We start from the raw sequence: 14,146 nt of genomic DNA, 5'->3' as shown, positions 1-14,146 counted from the left end.
GTTGCGTTCCCTTATTTGTTGTTCAGGATTGATTTTCCGGATCAGGATTCAGCAAGCACTCAGCCCTCAGGGGGCTCACAAAGCTGTGGATTTTTGCAAGAGGCACAGGAAGGCAAAGGAGTTGAAGAATAAGGGGGGACAAAAGACCGTGAAGGAGAGAGCATAGGGTTTGCAGTTGATGACTGAATAAAATAAAAACATGGTGGCTGCAAATCTGAGCCTCAGCAGGCCCCGATCTAGTCACTTTGAATGCTTAATTCACTTAGAATTGGGGAATTTCAGCGATTAAAAAGAGCTTTATAGAGGAGAAACTGGCTCAAAGATAAAGAATTATCCCTCACCTCACAGCTAGTTAATGGCAAACCCAGGACTAGACCCAAGTCTCTGATTTCCTGTTTATTATTCCCTTTTATTATTTCCACCGTAACATTGCATCGAGTCTCCATGGAAGGTGCCTGTAATCTGGTTGAATAAATGAACCATCATGGCTTCAGTGGAGGTCGGTGGTGAGGACTGCGGTTTAGAGGAAACCGCACGGAGCAAATAAGATCTGAATCCTCAAGATGGCGGGGAGGTCCTAGAATGTCAACTGGAAGGAACATAGATGTGACAGAGTAGCCTGAGGATGGGAGTAGGTTGAAGAGTTGAAAAGGCCATGCTTGGAGAGGAATTGGGCCGGATCATCAGAGTTGGGTGCAGAAAAATTAAAGCCAAAAATTGGCAAAGTGAATCCGGATCTGATGTGGAATTCTTTGAGTGAGGGGCTAAACAATTGAGCCGGCCAATCATTCCCTTTCCTGGCTAACGCCTGGCTGTTTTGTCTTCTTCCCACAGACCCACCCTGTAACTCTTATAGACCGATAGACTTTCATAGGCTCCTTTTTTGGTCGTCTTCCTCCTGTGGCACGTCATTAGCATGTGTCATGTACATGCTGTCCTGCATGTCTGAAGACCAAAGCCTTAAACTCCCAAGAATGTGGGTTTTCACTCGAGCTTTTTAAAAAATGAGCTGGAGGCGGGGCGCCTGGGTGGCGCAGTCGGTTGAGCGTCCGACTTCAGCCAGGTCACGATCTCGCGGCCTGTGAGTTCGAGCCCCGCGTCAGGCTCTGGGCTGATGGCTCGGAGCCTGGAGCCTGTTTCCGATTCTGTGTCTCCCTCTCTCTCTGCCCCTCCCCTGTTCATGCTCTGTCTCTCTCTGTCCCAAAAATAAATAAACGTTGAAAAATAAAAAAAAAATAAAAAATAAATAAAAAATGAGCTGGAGGCATGTTATCGCCTTTCCTTAGGCTTTTAATGTTCCATATGCCTTGCCTTCATCATTGAAAATGATGTAAGACGATCACTAATTGCTACCTTGTTGAGAAATTCTGTCTTGTGAGGGTGAAAAAGTAAGGTGAGGAAAATAAAAGTGGGTATTTAGAGACCACGTAGAGCCAGATAGAAGAGTATGTCCAGTAGAAGACCCTCTGGCCTAGGACTTCTATGTTTATTTCTTTTATAGCTGAAAATTATTGAGCACTTATCTAGAGGATGTTAAGTGCTCAATTTGTGCTCTATGTGTGTTGTCTCATTTAATTATTACAGAGCTTCTATGAGGCAGCTACTGTAATTATTACCATTTACAGAAAGTTTAAGTACCTTGTTAGGAAACCAGCCCTGGTTGACATGTCAGAGTCTATCGTTGAGTGTCTCCTAGCACATCGTCAACCAGTCACTTCATTTTCACTACTAGGATTGGTTCTACAAGTATTTAGACCTTAAATTGAGTAATTTGGGGCCAAAAGCTCATGATGCAGAAAGCAAATATGTTTAGAGGGGCCGATGTTCATGATATCAAGAACCAATTTTAAGAAGCGTTAGGATGCAGAAAAATACAGTCTAGGGTTAAAGGTCATGGCCTCTGGAGCCCGAACCCTGGCTGTGCCACCTGCTACTGTCTACCAGCTTCTGGGTAAAATAAACTACCTCTGTGGGTCCAAGTTTCCTGATCTGCACAGTAGAGATAATAGCACTGACATCATAAGATTGTTTGGGGGGATTAAAGGAGCTAATGCATATCAAGTATTTAACTCCGTGGCTGGTGCATTGCACGTAAGTTTATTTGCTGGCAGTCATCCAGTAGTTTCGGATTGCTCTGGGGCTGCCCGGTGCAAAGCAGTTTCCTTTCGAGGTGGCATCGTGCATATATTAGTACGCCGTGAAAGCTGACAGTCTTCTGACAAAATGGTCCCATGCCGTTAGGGTAGTGTCCTCCCAGGAAACATGCTTGCGTCTTTAGACAGGTCTTCTGACGAAGGTGATTTACTCCAAAGAAATTAAGATGGGACCAGAAATGGCAGAATTTTCAGATTGTTTTAGGAAATTAAAGGAGCTATGATATCCTGAATCTCCTCGCATTTGTGAGTTCTGCCTCAGCAATTCAAACGTTCATTGACCGCAAGTCTTGTCCAGCGATGGTACCACATGGGCTCTTGGCATTTCACTCGCCTGCACTCAATTATGTTCTGGTATTTTTTTTTAAATATTCTGATACGTGAGCATGCATTTGACTTGCCTCTTCAATAGGTGTGTATGTTCCTTTAATAACAGAAGGAACTAGGTCTTCTACTTTTTTCAGAGGACACAATTCTACTTCTTAAATGGAGTATGTTTGAATATGTATCTTTTTGTTTTAATCGAATGGGACTCATACTTATGAGCCAATATTTTTGTCCACCCTTGAGGAAAGGCGAAGACCATTGCTGGTTGGTCTTCTATTTTCTGTTAGACCAGAAGATGCTTCTCCACATGTCAGCGTCACTGTCTTAGTTGAGATTGTCCATGAGTGTCTGTTTGTCACGTACGGATAATGCGGTGAGGAGTTCGTCCGGGTCCCAGGCAGACCCTCTGTCTCCATTAACACTCCTCGCCGTGAATGGACAGACACTGATGGTGGTGACACGGTGCTTAGTTGAGGGGATACATGTGAGGTCATTTGAGGGTCAGCAGTGCCCCGTTTTTCAGCGCGTTTGAGGTAAGTGATGGATGGCAGGGTTGACGTCTGACACAGGGTTGAGTCCACATCTAGTCAGGCCATCGTCAGGGGTCACTCTTCTCATCAGACAGCCAACTGAGCAAGAGACGGGTGTTCCCCTCTCGTGTTCACCGGGTGGCTGGGTTAGGCCCTGAGGTCATCATCACGAACAGGACATAGCCCCTGCTCTTAAGTAGTTCTTAACCTAGGGAGATAATAAAATGACAAGTAACGTTATCAGTCCATCTACGGTGCTAAGCAGTTGCATCGATTGACTCGTTGAGTGCCACCCTGGTGTTCACCGATGCAAAGGATCTTCTGTGAATTATCTCCCTGCTGTTCGCCTTTTAACCCCTGTAAGAAAACTAGTAAGACGTAGGAACATGGGGTGGCTTCTTTTGAGTCGGGGAGGCCAAGAGCACATCCGTTTCCCAAGGGATTTGAGGCGGTTCACAAAGAGTACAACAAATAATCTGAATGAAAGGAGAAAATGCCGTCAGGCTAGTGCAGAGAAAGGGCCCGTGTGCTTTTACTTTCTAGTTGTGGAGAGAGAGAAAGAGAAATGAAATCGACGTTCGCAAGGTAAAGGGGCCCATCGGATGAAAACAAACCAAGAGAGGTACAGCCTTCCAGGGAACTGAAATCTGAGAAAAGCGGTTTCTCCTGTCCTAATCCTTGGGACGTAGAATACACAGACTCCACAATGTTTCTCCTGTAGTGAGTGTCACGGGACCGGAAATCATCAGAGCCCTTAGTGCTGATCAGTGGCGTTAACACCAAAGCAACATTTATGACAGGTGATACGATCCCTCTATTTCAGAAATGTTCAAAGGACCGAAAAGAATGGGAGTCCTATGAGCAGTTTGCTGGGACTGTGGTTCTCTAGGTTGGGCTTTGGCCGTCCAGGGTAACCGAACTAGGAAGTTGTAAAAGCGTAATTGGAACTCGGATCAGACTAGCTGCACATGCTACGTTCCTAACGTCGTGCTTCCCCGCTTCTCCCCGTGAAGGCTCTCTGGACATTTGCACGTTGACAGCTCTGTGACCAGTAATGCTCTCTTCTTTTCCGTGAAATCAAAAGGCAGCAACAGTTTGAAATATTTAGAGGTAACGCTTTAAGACTCCTTAAGTTAAAAGACGTTGTTGGTGGCCACTGTGGAGATCTCGCTAAAGATTTCTTATTTATCAGATCACCCTTCCTCAGCTGACCAGCCTTCCCCTCGGGAGAAAAAGGAATGAACAAAGCAGGCGTTCCTGTTAAGACCCACATCCGGGTGTGGCCACATGAGTATTTACCCTTTGTCACCCGGGTGATAGGGTTGCCAGGATGCCTTGGCCCTGGCTCAGATTCTGTAAAAGAGGGACAGAATCAGGGAGAACTTGGAGTTCTTGATGGAAGCAAGCAGGGAGAGAGAAGGAAGGAAGGAAGGCAGAGCCTGGAAAGACAGGCCCTGTCCTGAGTGTGAATGGACCAGGAGACCCTGGAGAGCAGGAAGTGGCCCAGGCCAAGACGCTCACGGAAAAGCTCTCATCGAAACAGAGGTGGTCAGGGCTCTGGATCCCCTCCACCATTGTCCAAGGAGCTGGGCCAGAGCCTTCAATCCCTGAAAAGCCGCCTCCACGCCCCCCTCTCCGTGCAGACCAGAAGTAGTTTTCAGTACGGGCTCCGAGGCGTCACAAGGTCTCTCCGTGCGCAAGAGTCGCCACTCGTCCACAATCCCCTCGGCGTGACCCTGTGACCACCCCCAAGGCCCAGGCCCTTTTCCTGGAGCACGAGGCGCAGGAACCATTCTGTCTAAACAGTCCTTCCCAACTCCACACCTTTTTTCTGCCAGCGGCCCCTCCCCTATATTGTTGTATTTGTTTGGAGAGAACGTGAGAGGAGGGGAGCAGAGAGTGTTTGCAGATTCTGTTCATCTGATGGCTCAGGCGCACGGTCACTCATGTTTTGACACAACACGCGCAGTAGCGGAGGAAAGTTTACATCAGGCTCTTCTACAGGACGGTGCGCCATGATGGGCAACCAGTCCTGGCCGTGCCCTCTGGCAGGCTGCCAGGTGGTCTTTTTTTTCCTTTCTAGTTTTTTTTTTTTTTCTTTAAAGACACTTTGCAGCCTCGATTTGCTCTTCGTTACTGCTCTCCCCTTTTGTTTCCTAACTTGAAATGATCGGTATCCTGTACAGATGCTAGTCAGAGTTAGCACGTGCAGTCAGACCCCATTAAACAGAGAAGCAGGGTCCACCCCTCCAGGAGTCCTCCGATTTCATCGTCCAAAGAAGGAAAAAAAGAGAGAGGGAGGTTATTCTCCGTCCTGAGACTTCATAGAGCTTTCTAGAGCCTCTTTTCCAACTGATTGTGCTTTAATTATAAACTGAGGCATACATTCATTCCTAGGCATGACTCAGGCTCGAATAGGCAGCCCATCGCTGCACACCCCCACCCCAGAGGCCCTCTTTAAAGCCAGCTGCCCGCCACGAGTGTACTGGAGTTCATAGTCGAACAGGCCAGCTTCATCCTGGAACATCCTAGAACATGTCCTTCATCCTAGGGCATCCTAGAACATGTCCAGCAATCGTGCCCACACAAGTAGGTCACAGGGGAAGACAGAGATGGTGATAAAAGTTGGATTTGTTCTTTTGTTGCGCGTTTTTTTTTAAGTGATAAAATTCAGCCAGTAGGAGCCCAAGAGTTCCTATAATTTTAGCATCAGGACATTTTTATGATCAAAACAAAGCGGAATTTATGTCAAAAATGTAATTATAAAACATCCCTCAGCCCCTTTCACCCTCCACCAAAGGACTAGGTGCTTTTGAAAGCCAGTTTTTCACTTTCTCTTGGTGTCTGACTTTGCACCAGTTAGATTCCGAGGACCCCCAGAGTTTTCCTCTCACCCGTGACTCTGAGCCAGATTCACCCTGTGAAGCGTGGTGAGAAGGGTTTGGGGAGGTTTCTTGGGAACAGAACGTGTCATGTGTGATGGATCGAATTCTGGTGTGATAGAAAGATTTGAGACCATCTGGGTTCTGATCCCAGGTCTGCTACTTCTGAGTCCCGGTTTCCTTCGCAGTAAAGCAATTTTTGAAACAGGCATGATAATGCCTGTTTCGCCGAAGGGGGGCTGTGAGAATTAGTTGGACTTAAAGGTCTGTAGCTCCCTAGCTGAGGCACAGTAGTATCAGCCCAGTAACTGCCAGTTTCCCTTCACCAACCGAGAGTCAGGATTTAGCAGAAGCGAACCGTTGAAGGAAAGGTCAGCTAATCAGTTATTTACCATGGGGTGAAAGGCAATCCAAAACAAACCACACCCGTGTGTCTTCATCTTGAGAGTCAGGCTGTGGAGTAGACCTTCCGGAATTGGGGTGGTTCCTAAATTTGGTAGAAAGCATTTAAGAAATGAGAAGTTGTACTAGATAACCATAGGAGGCTTGGGTACCATTACAGGCACCAAACACATGGTCAGTTTCTAGAAAGGCTCAGTGAAGCGTCGGGCCGTTAGGAGAGCGCCACAACAAAGAATACACAGATACTGACCATCAGCGGCTAAAGCCCACCCAGCTGGACTCTCCCTTCTCATTCCAGGAGATGTGACAGTCCATCCTCTAAAGAAAGTGTGGGCTCTGCCTTTGAGGTCGGGGGAAGGGGGAAGAGAGGCAGGAGGAATGAAGACCGTCTGAAAATCGGAACTGCTCAAAGCCAGCACTAAGAAATGCACAGGTGAACACAAAGGGACACCTTGGGATACAGTCTGTACGGCATTTCCTGTCAAGGTGACTTAAAGGATTTGTAAAGGTGAATAGGAACCGAGTTCAGAGACTCGGATCACAAAAGGAGTTCTGATAGAAGCTGTAATCGTGGAACGTGCACACTTTGGGCGCGGAACATGTTTTGGTTGTGTGATGAGGGTGTCTGCCAAATTTTGGAAAGAAGCTGACCCTTACTGCACAAAGGGCTAAAAAAGAACCAAAACAAAACGAAGCAAAACAACCCGTTACATCCCCAGCGCGGTAATGCAGTTTGTGTAGTGAATATTTGAGAAGCCTTTTCTTCCTGTGCACAAAGAAGCACTGAAGTGTAACAATTTCTTGGTATGTGAGGACAGTTGATGGATGCTGTGTTGCATATGGAGTAAGGGTTAAGTGCGCAGATTCTGGAATGAGTCAGAACTAATTTGTAATCCGTTTACTAATCAGATTACTGACTTGTAATCTGCCTCCGCCATTTACTAGCTGTTTGACCTTGGGTAATAATGTACTTAACCTCTCTAATCTTCAGTTTCCCTATCCGTTAAAGGGGGGATGACAGTACCTACTCTTTAGGATGTTGTATGAATTAAGGAGATAGAGTATACGAATCACTCAGCGTGGTGCTTAGCATGTAGGAAATACCCTTATTATAGTAGAGTATACCATTGCATACTGTGTGCTATAGCCTGTGGCCGGTTAGCTTGCCTGTGAGGACCAGCAGTGAAGATTGTGGCTTTGACCTCGGTGTTGGCTTTGCCTTTGTCTGTGGCCCCAGACTGGCTTCATCTGTCCTTGGTCACGGAGGAGCCAGATATTTATGAATGTGAAGGGAACAGGGCACATCCGTCACCCCTACAGGAAACCTCAACCCAAAGCCTGTGGGTCTGTAGAGTCCTGCACATCTCTGGAGGGTGGTGTTTTCCCATGACGTGCGGAAAGATCCCACCCGGTTACTTAGACCAGGTGGGAGAGTCTCACAGATGGTTCCTTCTTGCAGTTAGACTGACGTGTCACACGGAGGGATCTCCAGCACCGTGTGTTGGATACATAATCGGCCCTTTGGGTCTAACGTCTTGACATCGATCTCTAGGCCAAGGCGAATTTGTTTCACCTCCAGGGCAATTGATGAGATGGCACAGAGTACACTCTTACCCCGGAAATCGTTTGCGACTCGATGGTTATAAATACCGCCCCCCCCCCCCCCCCCCCCCCCCCCCCCCCCCCCCCCCCCCCCCCCCCCCCCCCCCCCCCCCCCCCCCCCCCCCCCCCCCCGTGCTCTTGTATTTGGCACGCTGTATGCAAATGGAGGCAGGAGTCCGAAAGCTCATTAGGCAAGGGACAGAGGCCGGGCGCATGGAGAGGACCGCGCGGAGCTGAAGCTGATAACCGTGGCCTTGTCCAGAATAGTGCCTGGGAGCTTTCTTATCTCCCTTTGACAGGAGGTGCCGTGGGCTTCCTGTGCGAAATCAGGAGTGAACGCTGCTTTCCTCTTGTTGTTCGGCTTCCTCCCCCCTCAAGACGGTTCCCAGCACAGTGATTATCTTTGCATCTTCAAACATGGCACAATCTACTTCCTCAAGAGCTTGATGTATTCTTAAGGCTTCGGCAAATTCCCCTCCCCCCCCCCCAAATCTCTTTTCAAGTGCTGTTATATAGTCAGGCTCCTAAATGACCTTCTATTTTTATGGTTCCAATTACAAAGAGGGAAAAAGGAAAAAAAAAAAAAAAAAAAGCAGTCCCCAAATTAGAAAACAGCCACAGAATCTGTCCTGTGCACTCGGAGGACCTTTGCACCGGGGCCGGCCTGTGGTGTCCATAGGAGGGCTGGTGCCACCGTCAGCGCCCTCAGAGTTTGGGGGCGGGGGTGGGGGTCAGAGGCTGACAGCCCCACGTGAACTCGGCAGACCGCGCTTCCCTCGGGAAATGCCTAGACTTGCTGGGCTCCAACATATTTCTCTGCCTTTTCCTGAAGACCAAAAGGATGCAATTAAGCTCTCCGCGTGAGGCGTCCCTGGATCTTTGTCCCTTCTTTGGGGGGAAAAGAAAGAATGAAATGCAAAGCTTCTTTTCCAGGTACAAGAGAACTTCAGCCCTTCGATGGGAACGGTACCAAGTACACACGCAGTGGCCTGATACAGGTGTGCGCGTGTGCACGAAACCCCAGCTACGTGGGGGGCAGATGTCCCGTGTGTATACCCGTGTGCGTACTGAGTGTGTGTGAGAGATGCGAGGGCAGGGACATTACAGTCTAGAGAATGGAGAATACCGATCGCGAAAAAGAGCGCGATGACGTGTGATTTCAAAACTGTGGCATTAACGTGTTTCAAGTTAGAGGAGAAAGGATATCATTCCTCTTGGGTTCGTTTTCTTCTACTAATCAGCAACAGTTCAGATGTTGACCGATTTTCCCTGATGATGATCAGGCATGTCTGGCAGAAATCGCTTACACTCCTTACGGAAGGGCCAGTCCTTACTGTTCTTTTTTATTTTAAATCTTATAATCTAACTTGTGTAGAAGAGAGACATTTTATTTTATTTTATATATATATTTTTAATTATTTTTTTAAAAACAACATGAGCATAATTTTAATTAGCCTCCATATTAGGCATTTTTTTTTTATGTCTTAAATATCTCCTGCCATTTTATTTTTTTTCCAATATATGAAATGTATAGTCACATTGGTTTCCATACAACACCCAGTGCTCATCCCAAAAGGTGCCCTCCTCAGTACCCATCACCCACCCTCCCCTCCCTCCCACCCCCCCATCAACCCTCAGTTTGTTCTCAATTTTTAAGAGTCTAGAAGAGAGACATTTTAAAAACATCTGGGCAAGTCTGATACACGGAGCTGGTACAGTCAGGCGTGATGATGGCGTCGTTATCAGAGAAGGTGTGCGCTCTTTTAGGGATACGTAGGGCTGAAATGACACGATGTCTGAGATTTGCTTCAAAATACTTCACAGAAGAGAAAACGGAAAGAAATAAGGATAGACCCGAACAGCCGTGGCAAAATCTTGATAACTTCAGTCTGGGCGGTGAGTCTGTGGGGCTTCAGTACATTAGGTCTCTACTTAACCAGTATGTTTGAAAATAACGAACAGTTAAATGAAAGCTCTTACTAGAAACAGCGTATCTGTCCCCCGTGCAGGTGTGTATGTTTATAGGTGTTAATGGAGTGCCAATTACACGCTAGGCCCTCGCCTTACTGTGAGGACGGAGTGACTAAGCAGATGGGGCCCCATCCCCTGGAGCGGCTGGCCCAGGGGGGGCCACTTAGAAAGTGGTCAGTGCTCTGGGGGAGGACTTGACAGGCCCGGAGGGGAGACCACCCAGAGAGACTCCGTGGTTTAACAGTCCGGAGCCCCTTCTCAGCTCAAGGAGAGGGATAATCACAGAACTTTTTCCTGGTCATCACAGTCCCATCTATCTGACCTTCTTCCTCACCTACTTTATTCTTTATCATCTTATGTCAATCATTGCTGCCATTGGCTACCCTGGATCAACTGCTCATTCTTTCTGGAACTGGGCTGTTCCTCCTGGAACAGCCTGGAGGCTGAAGTTCCTCCTGGTTGGAAAAGCTCCATAATCTGCCCACAACACGTATAAATTAGAGCCCAGCAGGCTCTCTGCTCACCACAAATTCTGGGTAGGGAATGCGTTGTGGACGGTCTTGACTGTCAGACAAGGAAGCCTGGGCTTTCTTCAGTACGCCCTTTGGAACTTTGGAGCAGAAAGGTTTCCACTAAAAATGCGAACATTCGGGGGATGGTCTGAGGTGGGAAAAGCCAGCGGGCAGCAGGGCCAGTGAAGATACTCCTGACTGGGTCAGAGTGGACGGAAGTGTCTTTTTTGTTGTTGGGATTTTTTTTAATTCGCGCAGAACCTGGGTTATGTGGAACATGATACATGGCAAATAAATATTGACACCAAAATTTGAGTAGTAAACCATACGAAAACTGTAGTTTGCTGATAATAATGTGTGTTTGAGAGAGCATGTTACCTTCTGTCTTTAAAAGGGTACTCTACTAGCTAGCTTAATAAGAGATTTCACGGACTTTTAGAGACAGAGGAGATTGTTTTATAATTAAACACTCGAGGCCTAAGCAGTTAAAGAGCTTCTCATGATCTCCCCAAACTTGGAAAGAAATAGACTGAATTTAATAACTGCTTCATGCCGTGTGTTTCCGTATACACTTAATTAGCCCTGGAAAAAAATCAGCTGTATAATGGAATATTCTGATTAAAAGCCAACCTTTTATAGATGTGAAATGCTATTATTTCCTTGAGGTTTCCATTCATTAACGTAACTTCTTTTTTTCCCCCCTGTGTTTGCATGTTTCCTCTTCCATGAACTCATTAAAATCTAGATATTCAATTTCCTAATTTTTGCATTTTTACTTAGTATTTAACATTTAGGACAGGAAGGATGTACGAAGATACGCTGGTGTGGGTTTCTTTCAGTTCAAGCAAAATGTGTTTTCTGTTTGTAAGTTCTAAGGGTGGGTGGGGGGGATACTCCAAGGGAAAGAAGAGAATGTGTTTTGTTATCTTGTTACCTCAGGACTTAACCAGTGATGATTTTGATTCCACCTGTCACCCTGGACTGGACCATGCTACCGTGCCACAAAGCAACATAGTAATGACCTACTTTTTGTTTTTTTTTTTAAATAGATATGACTTCTGCTCCAATAATGATGAGCCCCTGATCCTGGATCCTGACAGCAACGTAGGAAACAGGATTGAGAGCATCACTCAGCGCACGGCAATAATACAAGGAAAGAATAAGGTACTGTCTGCAAAAATGTGCATTTGGGATATTTATTTTATTTTATTTTATTTTATTTTATTTTATTATTATTTTTTTCAACGTTTATTTATTTTTGGGACAGAGAGAGGCAGAGCATGAACGGGGGAGGGGCAGAGAGAGAGGGAGACACAGAATCGGAAACAGGCTCCAGGCTCCGAGCCATCAGCCCAGAGCCCGAAACGGGGCTCGAACTCACGGACCGCGAGATCGTGACCTGGCTGAAGTCGGACGCCCAACCGACTGCGCCACCCAGGCGCCCCGGGATATTTATTTTAAAAACACACGCTCAGCTCCCGGTTCTAGGTTGACTAGAGCCAGAAGTCATTCGAATGCTCAAACAAAAATTCAAAGAGAAGAAAGACGAGATCTGAGACAGGTCTTCGTGCACAGATACTCTGAGACTTCTCGCGCTCGGTTCTCCAGTGGCCCACCACTTCCAAAGGAATGAGTTCTAGGTCCCAAAGGAGCTGCCTCTCAAATATCAATGGCTCTCGACCCTAGCTGAGTATTAGAATACTCCACGAATTATTAATTGCATTTGAATCTCTGGAGTAGAGCCTAAGGTTCATAACAAGTTACCTGGGAGATTCTAGCATGGACCCAGGACTGAGAGTCCCTGATAACCCATAAAGTAGGGTGTCGATAAGCATAAGCTGATATGAGACTTAGGGCTCGAGTGGAATGTTTCCATTTCACAAAATATGTTGTTTTTCCCCCTCTGTCTTTGCAAGGGCAAAACCTTACTCAGGGTATGCAAACACATACAGTGTGTTAGGATTCCCTGACCTAAGAAATGCAAATCAAAACCACGATGAGCTATTGCCTGACACCTGTCAGAATGGCCATTATCAAAAAGACAAGAAATACTAAGTATTGGTGAGGATGTGGAGAAAAGGGAACCCTTGTGCCCTGTTGGCGAACCTCTAATTTACACAGCTACTATGGGCGACATGGAGGTTTTTGGGGGTTCCTCCAAAAATTACAAATGGAACTACCACGTAATCCAGCAGTTTGACTCTGGATATGTATCCAAAAGAAAACAAAACCACCATGTCAAAGATACGTGCCCCCCTCAAGTTCATAGCAGCATTACTTACAGTAGCCCATTTATGGAAACAAATTAAGTGTCCATCAGTGAATGAATGAAGACTATGTGGCCTGTGTAGACACAAAGGAATATTACTGAGCCACGAAAATGAATGGAGTCCTGCCACTTGGGACATTGATGGACTCGGAGGGCATTATGCAAAGTGAAAGACGTCAGGCAGAAAAAGACAAACACTGTCTGATCTCACATACACGTGGAATCCAAAGCAAAACCCCCCAAGCTTATCGATAACAGGGAACAGATTGGTGGTGGGGTGAGGGGTGTGAAAAATAAGTGAAGGTGATCAAGCCAAGTTCCAGTGATAAAGTAACTGAGTCCTGGGGATGTAATGCACGACATAGGGACTATCGTTGATAATACCGTATCGCATATTTTAAAGTTGCTAAGAGAATAGACGTTGGTAGTGCTCATCACAAGAAAAAAAAAAAGTTGCTTAACTATGTATGATGACAGATGTTAACTAGACTTATTTTGGTGATTGTATGGTAATACATGCAAATTACTCTCTCCATTTGAAACGAATACAATGTTATATATCAATTATACCCCATCTTTAAAAAAATAGACTTCTAATAAACAAAAAAAAAGTTCCCTGACCTAATGAGAGCCTAGTAGGCATCGTTGCTGGTGCTCTTTTTAGTATTAAAAAATTTTTATTGAGGTATGATTGATGTACAAAACACTGTACAGATTTGACGTATCCAGTTTAAGGACTTTGGAGGTGAACACACAGCCATGAAACCATCACCGCAGTCAATGCCATAAATTCACCCGTCACCTCCAAGAGTTTCCTCCCATTGAATATATGAATGCATGAATGAATGATACCACTTAGCAGATGTTTCCATATAGGCCACAACATGTGTCCTATGGTGGATCTCGAGGACTTACCTAGCATAACTGAAACTTTGTACCCATTGACCAATGTTGGAAATCCAACTCCTCCTCTAAAAAAGGATGCCAAGAACTGGAAAGGCTCAGAGATTTTACCCTACTTCTAGGCTACCACAGTTTTATGTTTGGTGGTTGAAAACCTGCTACTCGTGGGCCAGATACAATGGACTTTATTACTCTCAGCAAATCTCCTGAGCTTCATGTTGGCCTTGGTCCCCCCCAGCCCTCAAGTGTCCAGGTAGAAATTGTGCACATGGCGGATTTGCATAAGAGCGGAGGAACCTTGAACTTAGGGAACGCACGTTGGGTTGCCTTTGCTGCCCTCTCTGCAAAAACACTGTGCGTTCGCTGTGCCCCTGACCTCCACTGAGCCTCAGCAGTATCTGATACCTTCTGAACTGGGCACATCTCAGTAGACCGGAGACCTGGTGACTTTTGTCTGTTGACATTAGTGAAAAATATACTTAAAAATCTGCTCTTATCAGGCACAGGGGGAGCGATGCTTTAAAAAGGAGAAACCTATCAACCCATTGCCAACTTGTCTATTTATATATGCATATCTTGATTTGGAGCCGTTCAT

At 46.1% G+C, this 14,146-nt stretch overlaps 1 protein-coding gene across 1 annotated transcript in view; it reads left to right on the top strand.

Annotated features, from left to right (window-relative positions):
* FLT1 (fms related receptor tyrosine kinase 1) overlaps nt 1–14,146 on the top strand; it is a 176,925-nt gene that overhangs the window by 72,229 nt on the left and 90,550 nt on the right. Inside the window, exon 11 of the mRNA XM_043575963.1 lies at nt 11,429–11,543. Within this exon, the coding sequence (XP_043431898.1) occupies nt 11,429–11,543 (115 nt within the window). The remainder of the gene's footprint in view (nt 1–11,428; nt 11,544–14,146) is intronic.

The sequence above is a fragment of the Prionailurus bengalensis genome, chromosome A1, assembly GCF_016509475.1.
Source record: "Prionailurus bengalensis isolate Pbe53 chromosome A1, Fcat_Pben_1.1_paternal_pri, whole genome shotgun sequence".
In the NCBI taxonomy this organism is placed as follows: domain Eukaryota; kingdom Metazoa; phylum Chordata; class Mammalia; order Carnivora; family Felidae; genus Prionailurus; species Prionailurus bengalensis.
The sequence above is the reverse complement of the archived record's forward strand: the minus strand, read 5'-3'. Positions and strand labels throughout refer to the sequence as shown.